The sequence below is a fragment of the Bos javanicus genome, chromosome 5, assembly GCF_032452875.1.
Source record: "Bos javanicus breed banteng chromosome 5, ARS-OSU_banteng_1.0, whole genome shotgun sequence".
NCBI lineage: Eukaryota > Metazoa > Chordata > Mammalia > Artiodactyla > Bovidae > Bos > Bos javanicus.
In genome coordinates this window covers 77,845,881-77,871,321 of record NC_083872.1, presented here as the reverse complement: position 1 = coordinate 77,871,321, position 25,441 = coordinate 77,845,881, and the positions used below count along the sequence as shown (strand labels likewise).

The following is a 25,441-nucleotide window of genomic DNA, read 5'->3' as shown; positions in this document are numbered from 1 at the left end:
AAGATCAAATGAGATACAGTGCTTTTGTTAACTGAGAAGATGCTCTAAGTAATGCAACATTATATTAATGTCATTTGTTGGTTTTTTTGTTGGCTTTATGTCTAACCTAACACCTCTGGATTTTAATATATCTTTTATCACTCTAATTATTACAAAATCTCTTTTATAGCAAGCACTGTATCTTTGGAATTCGTTTCAAATTTAGTACTTTCTCTGTTTAGATAAAAAAGTCATCTCTATGTTGCTATGTCATCTCTATGATGCTATGTCATCTCTAGTAGAGTTTGGAATGCCTTAGTCATATGTAGATCCATAGATGTTTACTAAAGCCATATTTTAAAATCACTTAAAATTAAAAGAACCTCTTGAATCTTGGATATCGGGCTTCTACAGGACACAGAACAAGTGTCCAGGATAGATAAAGGTCTCTTGGTTAAGGTTCAGCTCAAATTTGACAGATCTCTTAACAAAAATTTGGTAATGGTAAAGATTTTTGCACCAAGAACACTAGGATTTTTTGCTTAGGAACAAATATCAGTGAAATACTGAATTCTTTGAATTCTTTTTCTACAGTGCCTCCAAAGCCACTACACCTGCAGAATTTACCTTCGACCAGTATACACCAAACTCCTAGGCATAAAGCTTTATCTAGTGCAAAACCAAGGATGGAGGAAGTTAAACCTGCCTCTGCTTGTGTCTCAAAGGAAAAACCCAGTAAGATATCAGATCTCATCAGTCGCTTTGAAGGAGGCAGGTAAGAGCTAACTTACAATGGGAGAAGACTGAGGGGAGACTAAAGCTGATTTTTGAAAACTAGAGATGTAGATTTAAAAATAAAATATAGTTTTTAATTCCATTAGGTGTGATAGGCCTTTAGAAAGAGTGAATTTTTAAAATGCTAATATTGCCCATTTTGTCTTTTCATACTGTCCATGGGGTTCTCCAGACAAGAATACTGAAGTGGGTTGCCATTTCCTTCTCCAGTGTAAATGGTCAGAATTCTTCCCTATGACCTGTCTGTCTTGGGTTGCCCTGTATGGCATGGCTCATAGCTTCATTGAGTTACACAAGCCCCTTCAACATAACAAAGCTGTGATCCATGAAGGGGACAGAGGAGCCTGGCGTGCTATAATCCATGTGTTTGCAAAGAGTCGAACGCAACTTAGTGACTGAACAACAGTCTTCCCTATATGAATTGTCATTTATCATGTTTATTTGCGTGCAGTGCTTTCTGCCCCAGCCTTCTCATGACATTGTGCACTGTGCACACCTTGCTTCCTCTGTGTCTGTGTACGTCATTCCATGTGTTGTTGCTTCCTATGGTCAGTCATTCCACTGGTCACTGGATATCTGGGTTGGAAGGGCAGGAAGTTATATCTGTCTGTTTCTCATTTCGTATACTTGAATGAACTTCTATGGGCCTGTCCCATCTTTTCTTTCTATTCCATTTTATTTAGTATAGATCTGTATCCATTCAGTCTGTTTTCCCTCTCCCTATACCCCTATACTGTTCTAGGTTCGTGAAGAGATACTGGCAGTACCAAATTTGTGTTAAATCTCTGTATTTATTAGATATAACTTTTTATTCTTTAGCTCTGTTTAAAAAAAGTAGCTGAAATGTGTATTTCTCAATTAAAGATAAAAACAAACTCACATAAAGTACTTTTCTGCTTATATGACCCTCAGTTTTTTTCTTAGAATTCCCATCACTGACTTAAATAGAATTTTTTTTTATCAGAAGGATTTTATTATATGTCAAAAGTATATATATAATCAAAGAATATATTTAACTTCACTTTCATCCTTGAAGCCAAATATTTCCATTTATTCTAGTGTAATATTTGGGAATGATAATCCATTAGGTGATTTCATTTTTTATTTGCAGTGCAGGACACATTTTTATTTATGTAGTGAATCATAGCTTGGAAATACTTTCTACAGCTTCTAGAAATTGTGACCAAATGCAAAACTGCAATGTCCCTCATTTGTGAGACTATATTTAGTAACAAATTCTGGAGAAAAGTAGTTCAGAAGCCTGTCTTCATTTTTCACTCTTGATCAATTATGGAAACTTCTCATAATAATATTTAAATTTCAACATTTCACTCTCTGAAGTAGGATTTTTAATACTTTTGGTATCTTAAATTATAGTAATCTTTACTAGAAAAGATTGTTTTCTGTGGCAGGTTGATTCTGTAGCACAAAGTGATGTGCCTCATGTTTGCAAATTCCCAGGCCTATGTCCAGTGACTTCATAATAAAAGGGGGAGAGGGATGGACCCCAACCCCTATTCGTATTACATGCCACAGCCTGTATCCTCAGATTTGGGTGTAACTTTGGGAAGCCCCAAATGGGTCAATACTCCTCACTATTTTGGTAACCCAGTGTTATTTCTCTCCATACACAAAAAGTGCCGTTTTTCCATATCAGTTATTTTTTCAATATATTCTTCCAAATCAATTTTCTTTTACAGTTAACAGATTCAAAGCCTTTTTTTGATGAAAAGCTTGAAGTTTGGCTCTAAGGAAAGATATGCTATAACGTATGACATTTTAAACAAAATTGTTCTAAGAGCAGGTAGGCTGTAATGTGAGCATTTGGGCCAATCTGGTGAAGGGATGTACTTGTGGCAGAAATCCACTGCCAGTACAAAACAAATTATACGTTTTTAATGAAGAATTACCCATAGGAACAGGCCCTGAAATGTATCTGAATGGGTTTCTGTTGCATTGTGTCTATAGGACTTGAATGGGAAGTTTTTATTTCTTGTTGAGTGAGGTTCATGTACCTGTAGTGTGGCTTCCCTCCCCACCTTATCCTACCCGACTCTCCCATGCATATCCTCTGGATGTCACTTATTACAGGAGATTCTTGCTTCTTGTTCACAGCAGTCCTTTCTAAAAATCCTAAGTAAGTCCAGAGTTTGGTTCAGAAGATCTTCTGAGGATCTTTCTTTGTGATGCTGGACACTGATGTGTCCAGGTAAAGGACAGTTTGATTCATATCTTGAAGAGCTTTTGGAGAAATTTGTTATTCATCAGTTGTGTCTGTCTCTTTGTGACCCCATGGACTGCAACACGCCAGGCTTCCCTGTCCATCACCAGCTCCTGGAGCTTGCTCAAACTCATGTCCATTGAGTCGGTGATGCCATCCCACCATCTCGTCCTCTGTCGTCCCCTTCTCCTCCTGCCTTCAATCCTTCCCAGTGTCAGGGCCTTTTCTAATGAGTCGGCTCTTCGCATCAGGTGGCAAAAGTATTGCAGCTTTAGCATCAGTCCTTCCAACGAATATTCAGGACTAATTTCCTTTAGGGTTGACTGGTTTGATCTCCTTGCAGTCCAAGGGACTCTCAAGAGTCTTCTCCAACACTACAGTTCAAAAGCATCAGTCCTTTTACACTCAGCCTTTCTTATAGTCCTTGCACATCTGTATATGACTACTGGAAAAATCATAGCTTCTAATATATGGACCTTTGTTGACAAAGTAATGTCTGTGCTTTTTAACACTCTGTCTAGGTTTATCATAGCTTTTCTTCCAAGGAGCAAGCATCTTTTGATTTCATGGCTGCAGTCACCATTCGCAGTGATTTTGGAGCCCAAGAAAATAAAGTCCCTCCGTTTCCATTGTTTCCCCATCTATTTGCCATGAAGTGATGGGACCGGATCCCATGACCTCAGGTTTTTGAATGTTTAGTTTTTAACCAGCATTTTCAGCTAGGCCTAAGAAATATGCTCCTAGAAGGCAGACATCAGTGGTGGAAGATGTCACATTTACTTATACTAGCAACCTCCAACTTTTTTTTTTTTTAACACCAAAAATATTTCATATTGTGGTATAGCTGATGAGCAATGTTGTGATAGTTTCACATGAACAGTGGAGTACCTCAGCCATATAGATACATGTATCCACTCTCCCCCAAACCATACTCTCATCCAGGCTGGTACATAACATTGAGCAGAGTTTCATGTGCTGTACTATAGGTCTTTGTTGGTTATCCATTTTAAATATAGCAGTGTGTACATGACCTTCCCAAAGTCCCTAACTATCCCTTCCCCCCAGCAACCATAGATTTCTTTTCTAAGTCTGTGGACAACCTCTGACTTTTATAAGACATTTTCCCCTACCAAATTTTTCCTTCCCTTCTTGTGATAGTAAACTTCACTGTGTTTTTTGTCTTCTCTGACTGCTTTCTTACCATTTGTTAGCCACATTACATTGGCCGCATTATCTAGGTTTCTAAGCCTGTATTGTGGGGTCCCTACTTTGGAATTATGATATGAAACAAGATAATCTGTGTAAAGTGCTTAATGTAGTTTCTGGCACTTAATAAATGATCAGATCAGATCAGTCGCTCAGTCGTGTCCAACTCTTTGCGACCCTATGAATAGCAGCACGCCAGGCCTCCCTGTCCATCACCAACTCCCGCAGTTCACTCAGACTCACGTCCATCGAGTCAGTGATAACATCCAGCCATCTCATCCTCTGTCGTCCCCTTCTCCTCTTGCCCCCAATCCCTCCCAGCATCAGAGTCTTTTCCAATGAGTCAACTCTTCGCATGAGGTGGCCAAAGTACTGGAGTTTCAGCTTTAGCATCATTCCTTCCAAAGAAATCCCAGGGCTGATCTCCTTCAGAATGGACTGGTTGGATGGTATTATTGAATTACTCTTATGATCATCATCACAATTAGTTACTCTGTTGTTCCCCCACTTTTTATTGAGCACTGTCACATACCAAGCACTTTGGTAAGAGGTGGGAATAAAGCAAAGAACAAGATTGGGTACATTTGTATCATCACAGAGTATTAGTCTGTTTTAATTTTTTCTCCTCATTAGGTTATAAGAATCTTTTCAAGACTGAAGTCCAGAATTTTATATTTTTCCTTCCTGGAATCCTAGATTTAAGTACTATATTAGTGTTTCCACAGAAGCATTTCTATATACTGTCAGTTAAACTTAAGCCTCTTTGAGGTGACATCTGAGCAGAAACATGAATGATGGGAAGGAGCAAACCACACTACTGACTTGGGGAAGACTGTTCTGGGCAGAGAGAATTGCAGCTTAGATATGCACAGTTGCTTATTGCATATGGGAATAGCAAAGTGACTAATATGACAAGAGCACAGTGAGTGAGGCGAGAATAGAATTTAATGAGGCCAGAGCTAGTAGGGGCTAGAGTATATAGAATCTTGTAGGCCGGGATTAAGATGCCAGATTTACCTTCAAGTCTTTGGGGAAGCCCTCCCTCAGAGTTTGATCTCTGTGGCCTACCTGGGGCTGGAGGGGATCTCTGTGGAAGCAGAAAGACCAGTTAGGATGCTGTGGCAACATATGCAGTAAGGTTTTTGAGAAATGTGTCTGCTTTCCAGAGACAAATAATCTTTGGTTTCTAACCTGTTCATAAATTGAGGGCTATGACTATACTTGTCTTTAAAATGTTAAGAAAGTAAAAATCTTTGGATAAGGTGGTCTTATTAAATATATTTCTCACGTCTAAGTCTTTACTAATTAACTATGTTAAAAAACAACCCACAGAAATGTTTCCAAACCTATAGGGAAAGCTCAGGCTTATCATCTTTATTTAAATGTTTATTTGAGTGTAGATAACATCCTGAACAACTGAGAGCTACTCTACCACTTTTTATCTAAGTTTCTAAAACCAAGGGGGGGTGGGTGGATATCTTCACTAAATATCCCTAAACAACTGGAATAAATTTGTTTTTATTCTAGAACTTGTCCGTGCCAGCATTTTCATACCTCCTTTGTGTTTTATCTTTTAGCACTTTATCAAATTACAGCGATTTGAAAAAAGATCCTGCTGTGAACCTAAATGCTCCTAGAACCCCAGGAAGGCATGGATTGACAGACACACCTCAGCAGAAACTCCTCTCCCAGCACTCACCACAGAAGCAGGGAAATGGTACAGATCAATCTCAGGGTGAACAGACTTGTGTGGCTAATGGTATGGTAGCAGCACAAAACCAGGCGGAATGTGAGGAGGACAAAGCGGCCACTCTTAGCCCAGATACTTCTATTCAAACTTCTGAACCCTTGCCTGATACAAACTTAGTGAATGGAGAAAAACAAGAAACAACCATAGGCCCTGCATCACCCACAACAAATAACTGTCATGAAGATGCTTCTGACAGTAGCTGCAGGACTTTACGTGCCAGCCCTGTGCTTCCCCTGGAAGAGGAAAGGACAGACACAGAAGCCAAGGTACAAGAGATGGAAGGTGAAGAAAGCCCCCTAGAACTGGAACAGCTGGACCAGCACCATGAGATGAAGGTAAAGCATGAGTAGGAGGAAGCACTGACTATTCCACTACGGTTTGAACTCTATTTTATAGCACTTATGTGATGAATAAGTCTGATCACCCTCACCACCAGTTCAGCAGTTTTCAAGCTCTAGTTGCTGATGCATGTTTCCCCTACTCTCTGAGGAGACACTTCAGTTTTTCTTCTATATAATTTCTGTTGGTCTCTCTATTATGATTGCAAGATTCACAACAGTGTAAAGACTTTGATATAGGAAAACCACAAACATAGTGTTTATATTTACATCAGAAATTGCTCCCCATAAACATATGGGCATCCCTAATAATAAACATAGGGCTGCATCCCCAATATTTATGGTCTGAGTAACAGGAAATTATTTAATCCTGAAAATCATCTTAGTTCAGTAGTTCATTTATAGAAGAAAAAATTGTTCCGGGAAGCTTAAATGATGTTCCAGACTCACAGTAAAAGCCCAGACACCTTGTGCCTTGACTCTCAGGCTGATATTGTATCCTGATTCAAGAAGTCACAAGCGTAAAAGCCTAATTGCAGTAAATGTCAGTGAATGCAGCAGCCATGAGTGATAGGCTAAAGAGAGGTGAGGCTGTGGCAAACTAGAAGTTCACTTCCTTTCTAAACAGAGCAGCAGTTTGATGAACCACCTGAATGGCATTTCTAAGCTAATAAAGGGCTGATTTGCTGATGAAATAATATTCATAACCTACCTGTACTGCAGCAGAAACTTTTACACAACTTCAGTAACAAGACCACTGCATTTGTATTCTTTATTCGTGCCAATTTAGTGCTTTGGGAAGATCAGTAAATATAGCTTTTACTCAGTGAAAATTTAGAATTTGAAATTCCAATTCCATTTGGAATTTCTTAGATCAGAGATGCAATATAAGCATTATTATAGAGGTCCCTGGAGTGGAGAGTTGTTTATAATTCTGAAGACAAAGGAAAAAGGTTTCCATTGTTTAGTCTCTCTAATTGATTATAAATACTAATTTGGGTAGGAGAGTTGAGAATTGAAAATTGGACAATTATAGGAAAATTTGTAAATGACAAATCCAAGTCCTAAATCTGTTTAGAATTTTTTTTGTGATACTGTGTCTTAAGTGGCACTACCATAAGCAAAAATTCAAAAAGACTGATACTAAAATATTAGAGTAAAAATGACTGATTGATGTGTTCAGAACTTTAAAGTGAAATCTTATAGTTCAATTCACAGTGACCCTGAAAAATATCACAAATAGGCAAAATGCCAGAGGTTTAATTTTAAATTCTGACTCTGAAGCAGAGAAAGTTTAAATAAGGAAGTGGGTGGGAGAAAGTGAGTCATCCTTGGTAACAATATCTGAAACATTAAAGAGCCAGGACCATACAAAGTGAATCTCTTTACATCTCGGTATAGTAGTAGATTTTAGTGTCTCTGTGCTTAAATTACTTTGAATGGAAGAGAATTTTAGAACCAAAGAACTCAAGACTAGTATCTGTCATTGTACAGTTGGGATGATGCCACCAGCAAGTATCAGTAAAACAGCAAGAACTGTTTTTATTAGGGGAAATATTTTAATTGGTGATGTCGTCTTGGTTGCTGGGTACTACTTTTTCCCCCTGTCGTGTATTATTATGTATACATTTTCATAGATGTGTCTTACATGGTTTGGGAGAGACTTAATAGGGCTTCCTATTACATTAGTGAAACATGTACATCTGGTCTTTCTCCTAATGGGCATTTTTATAGTTGGCACATGCTATATGTAGGAAGAAAAATTAAATTTTCTCTTCAGAGCTATTGATCCAAACACTACATGAGTCCCCCATCTAAAAAGGACTATTAGGATTTAATTTCTACATGGTGACCATGTGTTTCCCTTTGTTGCTCTAGTGCTTGTTACTTTGCCTTTCCTTGTTCCAAAATGCAAAGATAAATGTTAGTAGTGTTAGGGGGATACTCTTTATGTTAAGTGTGTTTTACCACAATCTTAAAAGTAAAATTAAAAAATGTTTTGGTTAGTAGTGTATTGTGGACCAAACATTGGAACCAGGAATTTTTTTTTTTTAATTGAAGTATCATTGCTTTCCTGGAGAACGGCATGGCAAACCACTCCAGTATTCTTGCCTGGAGAATCCCCATGGACAGAGGAGACTGGCAGGCTACAGCCCATGGGGTCACAAAGAGTCAGACACGACTGAGCAGCTAAGCATATAGTTGCTTTACAAGGCTGTGTTCATTCCTGTTGCTAATGATAAGTTGTTTCAGTCATGTCTGACTCTGCAACCCCATGGACTGTAGCCCGCCAGGCTCCTCTGTCCAAGTTATATTTCAACAGGTTGACTGGTAATTTTTTTCTGAGATTTATTTAAAGTACTTCCTTTCTTTATACTTGTCAGTTCAGTTCAGTCACTCAGTCGTATCCAACTCTTTGCAACCCCATGGACTGCAGCACAACAGGCTTCCCTGTCCATCACCAACTCCCAGAGCTTGCTCAAACTCATATCCATCAAGTCATCAATGCCATCCAACCATCTCATCCTCTGTCGTCTCCTTCTCCTGCCTTCAACTTTTTCCAGCATCAGGGTCTTTCCCAATGAGTCAGTTCTTCACATCAGGTGGCCAAAGTATTGGAGTTTCAGCTTCAGCATCAGTCCTTCCAATGAGTATTCAGGACTGATTTCCTTTAGGATGGACTGGGTGGATCTCCTTGCAGTCCAAGGGACTCTCAAGAGTCTTCTCCTACACCACAGTTCAAAAGCATCCATTCTTCTGTGCTGTTTTCTTTATAGTCCAGCTCTCACATCCGTACATGACAAAGCTATGGAAAAACCATAGCTTTGAGTAGGTGGACCTTTGTTGGTAAAGTCAAGTCTCTACTTTTTAAAATGCTGTCTAAGTTGGTCATAGTGTTTCTTCAAAGGAACAAGAATTTTTTAATTTCATGGCTGCAGTCACCATCTGCAGTGATTTTGGAGCCCAAGAAAATAAAGTCTGTTACTGTTTCCGTTGTTTCCCCATCTATTTGCCATGAAGTGATGGGACCAGATGCCATGATCGTCCTTTTTTGAATATTGAGTTTTAAGCCAGCTTTTTCACTCTCCTCTTTCACTTTCATCAAGAGCATCTTTAGTTCTTCTTTGCTTTCTGCCATAAGGGTGGTGTCATCTGCGCATCTGACGTGAAGTTTCTCCCAGCATTCTTGATTCCAACTTGTGCTTCCTCCAGCCCAGCATTTTGCGTGATGTGCTCTGTATATAGGTGAAATAAGCAAGGTGACAATATTCCATACAGGAAGCCAAATATAAGTGTAAAGATGTGCACTTTTTAAGACTAACATTCATATAAATAACAGATATAATATTAATCTTTTCTTCCACCAAAGATTAAAGAAATTATGTAATGAAGTGGATGAATAGATGAAGGTGGTATACAGAATGTGGAGATTTATATAAACACGAAAAGCTTACATATTTATTTCCTGCTTATTTCCTGTTTTTTAATTGCTTTTTACTACTTTTTTTTATAAATCTTGAAGATTTATAACTTTTTAACATATTCAAAAATTAAGATAATCATCTCCTGGGGGGAAAAAATGATAGAGAATCACATTCAGAAGTAAATTGAAAACAGAAAACCAGTGGTGTAATCCAAGTTAATTCCCTTTTCCTATTTTTCCTTCAGTTTCTTCTAAGTTTAATTGTAACTCTTAAAATTGTTGATTAATTTATAAATATGAGTTATCAGTTTTCTGAGAGTTAAAACATAATGCTTACATAGGTTATCCATTTCTTATGACTACAAGTTCTTTTATAATCAAGCTTTATTTTGATTTTAAATTAATTTTTATTAGAGTATAGTTGATTTACAATGTTATGTTGGTTTCTGCTATACCCCAAAGTGAATCAGTTATACGTATCCGTATATCTGCTCTTCTTTAGATTCTGTTCCCATATTTAGGTCATTACAAAGGATTGAGTAGAGTTCCCTATGCCATACTGTAGGTTTATATTAGTTGTCTACTTTATATATAGTAGTGTATATATGGAGAAGGCAATGGCACCCCACTCCAATACTCTTGCCTGGAAAATCCCACGGATGGAGGAGCCTGGTAGGCTGTAGTCCATGGGGTCGCTAAGAGTCGGACACGACTGAGCGACTTCCCTTTCACTTTTCACTTTCATGCATTTGAGAAGGAAATGGCAACCCACTCCAGTGTTCTTGCCTGGAGAATCCCAGGGACAGGGGAGTCTGGTGGGCTTCCGTCTATGGGGTCTCACAGAGTCGGACACGACTGAAGCGACTTAGCAGCAGCAGCAGCAGTGTATATATGTCAACCCCAGTCTCGCAATTTATCCCCCATTCCCCAATAAAACTTTAAATTTCTTTTGGTTCACATCTTGAAATATAAAGAGACAGCTTTAGTGGTCTTGTTAGATTTGAAGACAAGTAGTAAATTACTCCTATATTTCTTCTCTTGACAAATCAGCTTTTAATTCCAAGAAAGTGAAAGGCAGCACAAACAAATTATCCAGCTTTACTAATCAATATTCATTGTTACTAGTATTATAATGAAGGTTCCAACTAAAGTTGTAGGCATTTAAAAATGGCGTGTAGGATAATGGAAAAGTTTTTCCACTAACCATGTGGATAGTTCATAAAAGTCTTGAGGATAGCTTTTCATTATTTATTTAGAACTGATGGGAATCTCAGAAACCTCTTTACGTTATGGTGACTGTTTAGTATGTTGGAAAGTTCTAAGAAAGGAATGAGAAAAAGTGAGCTTCAGAGAGCCTATACCTGAAAAAACATATATCTACTATTGTTCACTTTAAAAATTCAGTATGCAGGACTTACTTTCCTGGGTCCTGGAGACAGAAATGAATAAGGCAGGCCCTTTCCACAAAGTCTCAGTCTGCTGAGGGGAGAGAAACATGAGTAAATCACCACGATGTGGTACAATAAGGGCTTAGGAAGCACTATGAGAAAATAGCTGTGCCTGGAGGATAGCTGGTGAGGGGAAGGCTATAGCACAACTGGACTTGACGGAGCAGTGGGAGGTGCTGGTGGTCCAAAATAGAAGGGAGCAGGGAGGTAGGGAAGAGGAGAGCATCTAGGCTGAGCACAGGGCTGAGAGTAGAAACAGGAGGGTAGTTGCCATGTCTAGGGATTTTTCTGGCCTCATAATAGAGGCCAGAAGGGCTAGTGAAATGAGTGTTGGGGTAGAAGAATAGGCTTAATGAGAAAATATAAGCTAAGGATAAATTGCAGTGGGTTTGTGTGCCTACATTGTATTTTTTCCCCCTGAAAGCACAGGAGATTTTTTTTTTTTTAAGATTTTTAAAAGTCTGAATAAAAAGTAATAAACCTCATAGAAAATCAAGAAAATGCAGCAAAGCATTGAGAATACAAAATCACTCATAGTTCTACCACCTAGAGAAAAGTGCTTTGATATCTAACTTATTTGCACTTATCAAAGTGCTTTGATATCTAGCTTATTTTTCTCAGCTGATTTAAAAAAAATTTTCAATAGCTTAATATATGGGCATTCTGCATCCTGTTTTGTAGGATAGGTATTTTCCATGTTATTTCAAGCTTTCCATAAGCCTAATACTATCTGTCTAAGAGGCATTTAATTAAAGCATGGAAGTGACATGATTGTACATCTGTGGGTTTTAGAAAAATGACTCAGATGAAAGGAAAAACAGATGGAGCAGGGTACATGGTTAGTAAGCAACAGTTGTATTCCAGGTGTGAAAGGAAAAGGTCCTGGATGAAGCAGAGGGTTAGGGACAAGGAAGAGAGATTTCTGAGAACTGCATGACTGGATATAGGGAATGAGTCATGTTCATTCCCTGTAGCTTCATTCAGTGAAGTGGCAGATGGGATGGCATACCATTTACTGAACTACAAAGGAATAGAAAGAACAACATATTTGGAGGCAAGAAAAATTAATTGGCTTTAGACATAATAAATTTAAAGGACTTTTGCAACGTCCTGGAGAAGGACATGGTAACCTACTCCAGTATTCTTGCCTGGTGAATCCTGTGGATAAAGGAACGTGCTGGGCTACAGTCCATGGGTCCCAAAGAGTTGGACACCACTGAGCAACTAACACAACACATTGCAAAGTCCAGGTGAAAATATCTAAAACAAAAACGGAATATTCTGGAGACATTATGGATTATTGGTTAAGGATGAAAGCTATAGAATTAAAGCTTTAGGATTCTAAAGCTTTAGAATTAAAAGAGATGAATTCAGATCCCAGCCCCATTACTTCCCAGCTGTGTAACCTCAGGGCACATTAGTACTGAATTCTACAGGTCCTGGTTTCCTAACCTGGTTGAGATGACAGACAAGAAGGAAAGTGATTGTGTTTGGAATGAGAGGAGGGAGTAGAATGGTTAATTAGACTTCTTTTGTACTACTTAGCTTGTGGCACCTACAAGACATCCATTGGAAGATATTATGCAGGCGAAATAAGGATCTGGAACTCAGGAAAGAGGGTAGGAATGTAAGAGGATGTATGTAAGCAAGTGATTAATATTGCCAAAATAGAATATGTAGGAACCGGAAGAAGGCCAGGCACGGAGCCCTGAAGAGCACAAGCATAATCAAAAGGGGAACATAGTGATTTTTCCAAGAGGAGAAAGAAGGATTCTATTATGAGAATCACTGGGCTTCAGAGGGCAGAGGATGGGGGCCTGGAATTGATGAACTTGCAAGGACTGTCATCATTTAAAATGTGGAATTAGGAGTTATCCTGGAGACCTAGGCCTTTCCTGGGACATTATAGCTAAGTAGCTCAGTAAATCTGGGTATTCAGATTAAATACAGTGAATCTGTATTGCACATATACCATGTGCAAGGCACTGCAGTAAATTCAAAGAGGAAGCTAGCAGTTGAGCTGATTAAGATAAATGACCATTATTTAAGGTATCATGAGATAAAGGGGAAAGGAGAGCTCAAAGATAGAGCCAAGGTTTGGAGCATGGCTGAGAGGATGAATTACCGGTTGTTAGCAGAAATGGAGAAGTCAGGCAGTCTGGAGCTCACCGAGTGAGTGAGTGAGGTTCTGAGTTACAGCCTATAGAGGCTTGGTGCTGGGTGTGTCAGTTTGAACCGCAACCTTTTTGGTACCAGGGACCAATTTCATGGAAAACAATTTTTCCATGGGCGGGGGCAGGGTTAGGTGGTTTAGATTTCACCTGGCGCTCATCTCCTGCTGTGCAGCCTGGTTCCTAACAGGCCATGGACCAGCAGCAGTCTGTAGACCGGGGGTTGGGGGTCCCCTGCCATAAAGACCAGTGGAGTATCTTCAAAGAATGGGACTTTGAGTTTGAAGACGGTGGAGAGATTAACTTTCGTGGTGCCTTGTGACCAAGACTCTGAGGACTCAGGTCCAAGATGGTGTTACCAGTCAGCAGTCTCTCCAGCTTGCTGAGTGGCCTGGAACTCAAGAAAGAGAAAGCAAACTTGGAGTGGGATTGGCCGTGCAGCAGGGCGAAGAACAGCAGGACAACAGAATCAGGGATTGGGTTTAACAGAATGTTAATATGAACCAGGAGATTTGGGGAAGTCAGGTGGTTGGAGGCCACAGTGTGCACAAAGATTCAGTTTAGTGTGGGTGTGACAGAGATAGAAAGATCAGAACTTGAAAAAACAGTGGTGGTTGTATGTGGCTTAAAAAAAACGAAAGCAAAACAGAGCAATAGGAAGACAGGCTCAAGAAGCAGACTTTCTCAGTTTGAATTCCATCTCAGCTACTTACCAGCTATGTGACCTTGAGCAGGTCATCTCAAACATCTGTGTACCTCAGGTTGCCTCATCTATAAAATGGAGATACTATTACCTACTTCATAACATTTTTACAAGGTGTAGATCTTTTAATAGTTGTAAAGCATAGAGAACAGTGTCTTGAAACAATGTGAGCTGTATATTTGTTAAATAAAACAAAAAATAAAAATCCCGTTTCCTCATTTGTAAATCTAGATAAATAGACTCATGATCTGAGATGTCCCTTGATAGACATTCAGCATATTGTGCCTGCTGAAGATCCCAGCACCTTACTCTTAGTTCTTCTTTAAACTGATGTACTCCTTACAAGATACACAGATACGTTTGCATGCCTCTTGCCTATTAACTTCAATTTTTTATGTTTTGTTTGTTTATCCTGCCTGAACACCATAGATTATTACCATGTAAAACGCTAATGTGTACAAGGCTTTACTGTCATCAGAAATATTATGTGACCTAATTACTTTGATATTCTGCCTTGGCTTGGGATAGGTTAATTTAGTTATTGATTCTGAGTATATATTATATTTTCTTGATGTTTGATCTATAATTTCTGCTAAACCCAAAGGACACTTTAGTCTGCTGCTGCTAAGTCACTTCAGTCGTGTCCGACTCTGTGCGATCCCATAGACAGCAGCCCACCAGGCTCCTCCATCCCTGGGATTCTCCAGGCAAGAATACTGGAGTGGGTTGCCATTTCCTTCTCCAATGCATGAAAGTGAAGTCGCTCAGTTGTGTCCGACTCTTAGCGACCCCATGGACTGCAGCCTACTTTAGTCTAATGTATATTAAATTGTGTATAAGAAGAACAAAGTTTTCCTCTCTTTTTGTCATTTCCAGTCTGATTTTGTGCAGGTAACCAAGTTGTTCTCCTCGGTTCAGGCTCTGTTCCTCTGTCTTCTGCAACCTCTATCAAAAAGATGTAATTTAAACCTTCAGATTTAAAGCTCTTACTTTCGAATTTGATAAACAGTGTGGAGGATGTAGACTGGGAAAATATTGGTACTGGTCACAATTAGGCTTGGATTTTGCTCCCTAAACTTCCTGAAGGATCATGTTAAAGTAACAGACTATTTATGCTTGTGAGGCTGTATTGTGAGGCAGGGGAAGGAACAATGCCTGCATTTTATAGTGGTTGTCCTCTTTTTCTTATAATGTGTACCTAGTGATACATTTCTTCCTGATTACAAATCTTCCCTGAGACCATGTGGCCTTACTTATGGCATTATTATATGATCTTATTAGAATACAAAGTTTGTGTTTTATTCCCATGCCTTCTCATTTTCTTCTTCCCTAGATCCAGGGAGAGTTCTCTTATTTATAAGGTGGCAGCAGAATAAGAACTTTGTTTTCACAAACCTGAATTGAATTTAACTCAGTCACTTACAGGGCTTCCCTTGTGGCTCAGCTGGTAAAGAATCTGCCTGCACTGCAGGAGAACTGGGTTCACAAAGAGTTGGACACAATTGAGCGACTTTCACTTCACTTCAGTCAGTTACTAGCTCAGATCATGAACTCCTTATTGCTAAACTGAAGACTGTAATTAACTGATGACAGATTTGGATAGAAATTCCCCATGAGCAAGAATCATCCATTCTATAAAACCTGATAATTTATGTATATATATATATATGTATATAGTTAGTTTTACATATAGCATATTGAGTATGTTATAAATATATATATGAAGAAGGCTATAAGAAATTTTAGTAGTTTTGATTCAGTGTTTTTAGAAAAAAACCTGCTTAAAAAGTGACATGAGAACATTTATTGAAGAATTATAAAGCATAATGTCAGTATCTGATTCATTTTTAAATAAGTTAAGATTCTACCCTTAAGGAATCTTTCAGGAAACAGTTGCTCATTGGCATTTCCATAATTCTTTTCAAAATGTCTGCTCCCTTTCTTGGTAGTTTTGAAGCATGTGGCAGGGAGTATGGCACTAATATTCAGAAGAGTGAATTGCTGGCTCCACACAAGCATTTTCAGCCTATCCAGTGAATGAACTCTGTGAGCTGCTCTTTGTCCCAGTTCCTGCCATATGGCAGAGTCATGCCCAAAGGTCTGAAAAGAGCTACAGGAGTTGGTGACATCTGCAAAGGAGATAGAATTGACACTGCAGTGTGCCAGCGGGTACATTGACTAATAACTAGGCTGACCCTAACCCTAGTGAAAAGGAGCAGGTCTCTGTGAAAAGATTATTGGAGGTTTAAAGGTACACAATAATAGCCTAGGAATGTATTAAGCAGAGAGAAGTAGGGCAAAATAAATTGTATAGTCTTTTATTGTAAGGGGAGTGTATCTTACTTTTTTAGTTCTGATGGTTTAGTTATACTCTGGTGTGTTTTTGTTCAAGGAAATACTCTGAAAATCAGCTTTTAATACAGTATATATTCACAAGTAAAAAAAGAAGAAAAAAATAATCCCTTTATAGAGGTATATCAAAAGTAAGATACTTTTCAAATAGCATATTTATACTTATTTTGTAAAATCAGACCTGTGTATTCAGTTCCAAAAGAACCAAAATGAGATTACTCATCCAGTCAGTATTGTGTAACCATTATTGTTTTCCCAAGAATTACAAAAACAAATGACTTCTTAGTAAAGGGCTATTTAAAAAAACACCAGGCTACAGCCCCAATGTACCAACAGTTCTAAAACTCCTTGGTTCATTATTTAAGTGTAAGTCTGATAGAGTAATAGAGTCTTGTGGATACAGAGAGATCATATACTTCTCCCTAAATGTACTGAAATATATATGTTTCTGAAATGTAAGCAAGGTTCAGAAACTAAACTGATTTTTTAAAATTTGGAAGCCATCATATTATTACATCAAATGTGACTGAATTTTTTACCTGATAATTATTACTAAAATGCTTAAAAGCCTGCTTTAAGTAAAATTGATGTTGGAAAAATAACTAACATATAAATTAAAATGCTCATTCATTTTTAAATGGATAGTTGGTATTTTATTAGTCTGTTCACTTGTAGGCAAATAATAGTCTCAGTTTTTGTTGCAAAGAAGATTAGAGTGAAAGCCAACTATTTACTAATAGTTACTCAAAATCACATACTCTGCTATATAAGTAAAATCTGATTTAGTCCTAACTGTAATCTTGGGCGAGTTTCCTGGCCTCTTTGAGTCTTGTTTTTTTTTTTTTTAAGCTATGGAATTTTGTTGTATATGTATACTATATGTAAAATAGGAATAATATTGGCACCCATTTTATAGACTTGTTGTAAGGACCAGTCAGTGTGTGTAAAATGCTTGTAACAGTCTGGCCTATTTCCTATTCCAGGGGATCTTCCCAACCCAGGGATCAAACCTGGGTCTCCCACATTGCAGGCAGATTCTTTACCATCTACCAGGGAAACCCACACATAACAATCAGTGAATAATTGTTAGCTATTCTTATCATGGTGATATTATCAACATTATTGTTGTGATTAACCTAAAAAAGTCTCCATAACTCTGTGATGTCCTCACTTTCACCATAAAATCCCTTGTATCTTTTCACATACCTTATATATGAGTGATTAAACCATTTGTTAGCAAGTTTACTTTTGCTTATCTTTGTGTTGGCTTTGCCAGGGTTAGGGACCTAATGTTAGAAGACCATCTGTGCAGAAGGAGTATAGTTTTTACAAATAATTGCTGGCATTCTCTTGGATTTTACAAAATATGACCAGGATACCCATAATTTGCCACAATCAGCTAAAGTATAATTTGCAGTCAGCAAAAGACTTTTTCTTATAAACTTCTTATTCCACTTCCTCTTCCACTTCCTCAGGGGTGACCTCATCGCATAGCAGTAGTAGACAGTATAATCTGTTATTTAGTGAGTTCTCTGACTCATAAGATGTATTATTTTATCATGGCACAAATTCTGCTGGGTTGTTTTCTTTAAAGATTTCTGTTAGAAATCTTAGCATTAGAAGATAGAAAAGAACATGGTGGGTCAAAAAGATGTCACCACTATAAGAATAAAATGAAGGGCTGGCCAAAAGTTAAAAAATAAAATTTAAAAAAAATTAAAAAAAAAAAAAAGAAAAACTTAAAAAAAAAATGAAGGGCTGGAAAAGAATGAACTGCTAATACTAATAACAACTTGGATGTATCTCAAATGCTTTTTGATAAGCAAAAGAAACAAGGCACAAAAGACACATACATACTATGTCATTCCATTTACATGTCTTTCTGGAACAAACCAGATCAGCATTACTAGGAGTTAGTGGTAGAAGAGGAATGTGATTGACTATAGATACCTAAGAAGAGTTTCAATAGAAACGTTACCTATCTTGATTGTGGTGGTAGTAACATGACTGTAAGCATTTGTCAAAACTCCTAGAACTATTCACCAAAAGGGTGAATTTTACTATTTGTAATTTTATCTCAGTAAATCTGGCTTAAAACCTGAAACAAATAGCTGTAGTGTTCATGCAGGTCAGTATTTCCTGTATGTGAAACAATACATAACTTATTCTGAAATGTCAGTAGATTTCTTATGTATTTACTTATTAAACTTACTTATAGCTTTGTAAGTCACATTTTTAGTTCATTAGGTATTTTATTTTGTTCTCTATAATTAGTGATCATCTAAAAGTTCCTTGAACGTTTATCAATTTCATGGAATATACTTCACATGTTTTTTAGTATTTGAAGTTTTTCATATTGATCAGGATGCTACCAGTAACTGCAATACTATTCATCAGTCAGTTGGTTCAGTCACTCAGTTGTGTCCAACTCTTTGTGACCTCATGGACTGCAGCACGCCAGGCTTCCCCATCCATCACCAACTCCCAGAGCTTGCTCAAACTCATGTCCATTGAGTCAGTGATGCCATCTAACCATCTCATCTGTCATCCTCTTCTCCTCCTGCCTTCAATCTTTCCCAGCATCAGGGTCTTTTCCAATGAATCAGTTCTTCCCATCAGGTGGCCAGAGTATTAGAGCTTCAACTTCAGCATCAATCCTTTCAATGAATATTCATGACTGATTTCCTTTAGGATGGACTGGGTGGATCTCCTTGCTGTCCAAGGGACTCTCAAGAGTCTTCTCCAACACCACAGTTCAAAAGCATCAATTCTTTGGCTTTCTTTATAGTGCAGCTGTCACATCCATACGTGTCTACTGGAAAAACCATAGCTTTGACTAGATGGACCTTTGTTGGCAAAGTAATGTCTGCTTTTTAACATGTTGTCATAGCTTTTCTTCCAAGGAGCAAGTGTCTTTTAATGTAATGGTTGCAGTCACCATCTTCAGTGATTTTGGAGTCCAATAAAATAAAGTCTGTCACTGTTTCCATTGTTTCCCCATCTATTTGCCATGAATTGATGGGACCAGATGCCATGATCTTAGTTTTTTTAATGTTGAGTTCTACACTTGATCTTAAGCCATCTTTCTAACTCTCCTGTTTCACTTTCATCAAGAGACTCTTTAGTTCCTCTTTGCTTTCTGCCATAAGGGTGGTGTCATCTGCATATCTGAAGTTATTGATATTTCTCATGGCAATCGTGATTCGAGCTTGTGCTTCATCCAGCCTGGCATTTCTCATGATGTACTCTGCATATAATTTAAATAAGCAGAGTGACAACATATAGCCTTGACATACTCCTTTCCCAGTTTGAAACCAGTCCGTTGTTCCATGTTCAGTTCTAACTGTTGGTTTTCTTGACCTGCATACAGATTTCTCAGGAGGCAGATCAGGTGGTCTGGTATTGATATTCCCATTTTTTTAAAGAATTTTCCACAGTTTGTTGTGATCCACACAGTCAAAGTTTTGGCATAGTCAATAAAGCAGAAGTAGATATTTTTCTCGACCTCCTTAAATAGTAAGGAAGTTTATTGTCTTCATTTCCGTGGTTATGAGATGACTGCTCTTTAGCACTTAAGCCTGCACGTGCCCTCATCTACATAGAGCAGCAAACAGATCTCTTTTTCTTTGTTTCTTCCTTAAGGATAGGGAGCCTTCTTTTCCAAAGCTGCCATTGCATATTGTCTTGTGTCACATTTGCTCCTAAACCAATTGTGGTATACCATTGATAGCAACACCATTCAGTTCAGTTCAGTTCAGTCGCTCAGTCATGTCCAACTCTTTGCGACCCCATGAATCGCAGCACACCAGGTCCCTCTGTCCATCACCAACTCACAGAGTTCACTCAAACTCATGTCCATCAAGTCGGTGATGCCATCCAGCCATCTCATCCTCCGTCGTCCCCTTCTCCTCCTGCCTCCAATCCTTCCCAGCATCAGTCTTTCCCAATGCGTCAGCTCTTCACATGAGGTGGCCAAAATATTGGAGTTTCAACTTTAGCATTATTCCTTCCAAAGAACACCCAGGACTGATCTCTTTTAGAATGGACTGGTTGGATCTCCCTGCAGTCCAAGGGGCTCTCAAGAGTGTTCTCCAATACTATAGTTCAAAAGCATCAATTCTTCGATGCTCAGCTTTCTTCACAGTCCAACTTTCACATCCATACATGACCACTGGAAAAACCATAGCCTTGACTAGATGGACCTTTGTTGGCAAAGTAATGTCTCTGCTTTTCAATATGCTATCTAGGTTGGTCATAACTTTCCTTCCAAGGAGTAAGTGTCTTTTAATTTCATGGCTGCAGTCACCATCTGCAGTGATTTTGGAGCCCCAAAATATGAAGTCTGACACTGTTTCCACTGTTTCCCCATTTATTTCCTATGAAGTGATGGGACTGGATGCCATGATCTTAGTTTTCTGAATGTTGAGCTTTAAGCCAATTTTTTCACTCTCCACTTTCACTTTCATCAAGAGGCTTTTTAGTTCCTCTTCACTTTCTGCCATAAGGGTGGTGTCATCTGCATATCTGAAATTATTAATATTTCTCCTGGCAATCTTGATTCCAGCTTGTGCTTCTTTCAGCCCAGCATTTCTCATGATGTACTCTGCATATAAGTTAAATAAGCAGGGTGACAATATACAGCCTTGACGTACTCCTTTTCCTATTTGGTACCAAGTCTGTTGTTCCATGTCCAGTTCTAACTATTGCTTCCTGACCTGCATATAGGTTTCTCAAAAGGCAGGTTAGGTGGTCTGGTATTCCCATCTCTTTCAGAATTTTCCACAGTTTATTGTGATCCACACAGTCAAAGGCTTTGGCATAGTCAATAAAGCAGAAATAGATGTTTTTCTGGTACTCTCTTGCTTTTTTGATGATCCAGTGGTGACAGCATTCAGGGCTCCCTTTTCATCTGTGGATAAGGTCAGTTTCTGCAAAGGAAAGATTACATAGTACTGGGATTGACACAACAACCAAATCTGGATACCATTAAGAGATAAGGGGAAGGGAGGGATGCCAGGCAGGCAACCAACAATGCTGGTACTTTACTCTGAATTTATTAAGTTAAACCAAAATCTTGACTAATTGTGGAATTTGATTGCTATATAGTTCTTATTTCAGTGTTTCTGAGACCACAAATTATTTAAACAGCATTATGTTACTTAATCCTAAAGTCTCACATAAAAATATCTCAATTCAGTGGTAATGTAAGAAGCAGCATGGTAACTTTCCACATTAAAATATACATTGCATATAAAGCATAGAGTAGATGTCGTGTATGTTTAATACCATGAAATATTTACACAACTTCATAACATTTTATACAGAGTTCCAAATGTAGACTTTACACAAATTAGACACTGGCTTAAAGTATACTTTGGTCTGCTTTGGTACTAACGTTTTTTCTAAACTCATTATATTCATACTCTCCTAGAATGAAAAGAGTATTTCAGAAAAGTAGCTAGGTAGAAACTACTCTGAATGGTACACAGAGCCTAGATTTTATCCTGTTAGTGAGAAGAGGACTATTGGAGACTTTTTTTCCCTTTCCTATTAGAATTAGAATTAGGTGAGGAGAGCAGAGTTTTAGAAAGATTCCTTATACAGTAGTATTCAAGGTGGGTTAGAGCCATCAAAATAATGGAATCAGATAATTGGACAACTGTTGATTGGCCTGGGCTTGAGATAAGGTATGAGCAAACAGGGTATTAGTGATGAGAACTTAAAAGATGATGCTAAAGACAGAATATTATGAATAGGAGTTGGTGGCTGACTGAATTTTGTGATAGGGAACTAAGCTTAAAGTAATTTAAGTCAGCTAACTAGAAAGGGATAGAACCACTGCTGGGTTGGTAAGATCCAAGGATGGTGGTAGAATGGAGATATTACAGAAAAGGTAGTTTTGGTATTAGATTCACAACATATCAAAGCAATAATAAATGTCCAGCAATATTTAGGCATGTGCAACTGCTGTTCATCATTCATTCAGTGATATTTTATTGAATGCCAGTGTTTTATTGAAGCACTGTAGTAGACACAAGAGATGGATCAGTTAACAAGGGGAAAATATTGCTATCCTCATGACACTAGTAAGGGTATACAAAGATATTTTAGAGTTAATTAGATATCAACTGAGGAAATAATAAAGTCTGGATTTAATTAAAAATAATATAGGTAGAGGGGAGATGGGTGGGAGCATAGATGAAAGAAGACTAACAATGAGTTGATGTTGGATCTTGATGTTGGACACATGGGGATTTGCTTTACTATTTTCTCTAGTTTTGTATAAGATTGAAATTTTCTATAATTAAAATTTTTAAGCTAAAAAGTTCTGTGCATAGAGCTAATAGAGTGATACAAGCATGTGCAAAGAGTAGCCTGAGAGAGGTAGGGGGAAAATGAGGAAAGTATAGTACCTGGGAAATAAAAAAAATAAAAGATGTTTCAGGGAAAAGATGGATGATACTGTTAATTGATACAGAGATCAGAGAAGTTATAACCTAAAGAAGTTGTCATAGGGTAAATCTAGCAGATTGCTAATGTCTAGTTTTGTTCATTTCTGGTTGGATGTTCCTTAATGCCTTAAAGAAATTGGGTATGTGAGAAGCTTAAGAAAACTTTTGATGAAACCATTTGATAATGTTTATTACTTTAGAAATACCATCCAAGCTTTCTTTCCTAATATGTGAATATCTATTCTATTTTTAGGAGACTGATGAAGAAAAACTTCACAAAATAGCCAATGAACTTTTGCTTACAGAAAGAGCTTATGTCAGCCGACTTGCTCTCTTAGATCAGGTAATATTTTCTCTTTCAGAATTATTTTTGTCATTATACATCACTTTAACTTAGTAATTAAAGTGCTTTAGAAACTGCAAGAACGGCTTGCCTGTTTCTGTCTACTTCCTCAAGGAAATCACTAACATTTTCAACTTTGTCAGTGAATTAATTAGGTACAAAGGTTTCATAATTCATAGAAAACAGATTGAAAGACTCTCGTATGGGTCACAAAATGTCTTTATCTGTATCTTTCAATCCTAAACACTACTGTTTCTTGTCCCTTTATTGTGATCCTGCAGACCGTGTTACTAAATAGGAGATTCTGATGCTGGCATGAATACGTCACTGATTCTTGTCTCACTTGCTGTTCAGCCATTGAGAGTGATTGGAATAGCCTAGAGTCATAGGGCCAGATGGAAATTTGAAATTTCACTTTTTCAGCCTTGCACGAAAAGTTAAAAACAGTGCCTGGTGTTAATAGTTGTTGAATATGTGAATAACATTTTGTACTTTTATCATGGTAGAGGCTTGTGAATCATCTCAAGTATACATTTGTGAAGAAAGTTATAAAATGCATCATTAAGAATAACTGTTCAACACAATGGCCTCTTAATCCTGTTACACTGATAAAAGATCAAGAGAATTGGTAGATTACTGATATAGACTCTTCTTATTAGAAGAGAAAGTGAGTATTATGTTTGAGTGTTACTTACAAGAAGGCTTGTTCCACTATGGCAATTGGAAAATGGAACTTTGTGGAAGCAGGTCATCCTGGGCATGCCTCCTCATCAGGAATCCTTGGACTAAGTAAGCTACGTTGTCTGTTAGCGTGAGCCTGAAGGGGCCTGATTAAGACTTGTGTTCTCCAAAGTAATGAGTTTGTGACTCAAATACTCACTTTTCAAAGAATTTCACCATAAGTCAATCAATTTATGTTGATTTGTACCTTTAAAATAATGTCCGTTCTCATGGAGATTACGGACCTGAAACTTTTAGATATTCTTGTAGTGGAAATGTGCTTTTTCCTCTTATCAGGTTGCACTTTTTTTTCTTTCTTTTTTCCAGCCATATTATCTTGTTAGTGACGTTGGCTGACCTTTTAGAATTTAGAGTCTTAATTACTAAAATATCCTATTGGAGTCTCTAAGGACATAATTTTGTATTCTTTTTGCCTCCCAAGAAAATGCAATAGAGGTGAATTTAGAAAATAAACAACCATCTGGACATTATGAAAGAACAGACTTCCTTCTGCCTACATTTAACAGAATGGCAATTAAGAGGTATAGTAGCCCTACTGGAGTAGAGCTAAGACTGCAAAACTATTTTTACTGTCTTTAAAATACCTGTTATTATGTACAAGAGAAGATTTTTTTATCCTCATTCCTGAGTTTTAAGTTATCATACATTATTACTTAGTAAAGCAGGAAAACATCTGAGAACCAAAATACTCTTTTGTTCATACTGCCTTTTTATTAAGTGCCTGTTGTGCTATGAGAACTAATTCACAGTGTTCTCTGTCCCCAAGGAGTGTACTGTTTAAATAGGGAAGATGAGATTTATGCCAATAAATTATAATAAAGGGCAACATGTAATACATAAAAGTCATTCAAAAAATAAAGAGGAGTGGAAAATACAATTATTGTGCATATATATCATTTTCCATATCTCTTAACTCTGCCTGTGGATAGGAAGGTTAAATCCTATTTTGAAACCATTTTTCTCAGATTTGAACTTCAACCCGTGTTCCAGGACTCGAGCCTGGCCAAAACCCTGCTTAGGACTCTAACCCACAAGGCTGGTACATGGCATTCAGCCAAAACCCACAGTAATGAAGTTCAGGTCCTTAATGTCTCATCACAGAAAGAATTCGGTGAGAGACAAAGTGATACATAAAAAGTGGATTTATTCAGAGAGAAACACACTCCACAGAGTGTGGGCCATCACAGAAGGCGAGTGCAGTGGCCCCAAAATGCGGCATAATCAGTTTTTATGGGCTGGGTAATTTCATATTTTGGGGAAGGGGTGGAAATTTCCAGGAATTGGGCCACCACCCACTTTTTGGTCTTTTGGTAGTGCCTTGGAACTGTCATGGCGCCTCTGAGCGTGTCATTTAGCTTGCTGATTGAGGATCAAAGTCTAGTTGAAGTTGGCTTGTCTGTCGTCTTGGACCCATTTGATTCTAATTGATTTATGCTTGTGTTCTTGGGTTATGTCATTCTTTCAGAAGTTGTTCCCGGCCCCTTTCCCTCCTGTTTCACCATTAGCCTCGATTGGAAA

At 38.0% G+C, this 25,441-nt stretch overlaps 1 protein-coding gene across 9 annotated transcripts in view; it reads left to right on the top strand.

Annotated features, from left to right (window-relative positions):
* FGD4 (FYVE, RhoGEF and PH domain containing 4) overlaps positions 1-25,441 on the top strand; it is a 244,327-nt gene that overhangs the window by 159,488 nt on the left and 59,398 nt on the right. For all 9 annotated transcript variants that reach the window (XM_061417423.1, XM_061417422.1, XM_061417427.1 and 6 more), the window contains 3 exons: positions 574-754; positions 5,779-6,286; positions 23,093-23,182. In XM_061417423.1, the coding sequence (XP_061273407.1) occupies positions 574-754; positions 5,779-6,286; positions 23,093-23,182 (779 nt within the window). The remainder of the gene's footprint in view (positions 1-573; positions 755-5,778; positions 6,287-23,092; positions 23,183-25,441) is intronic.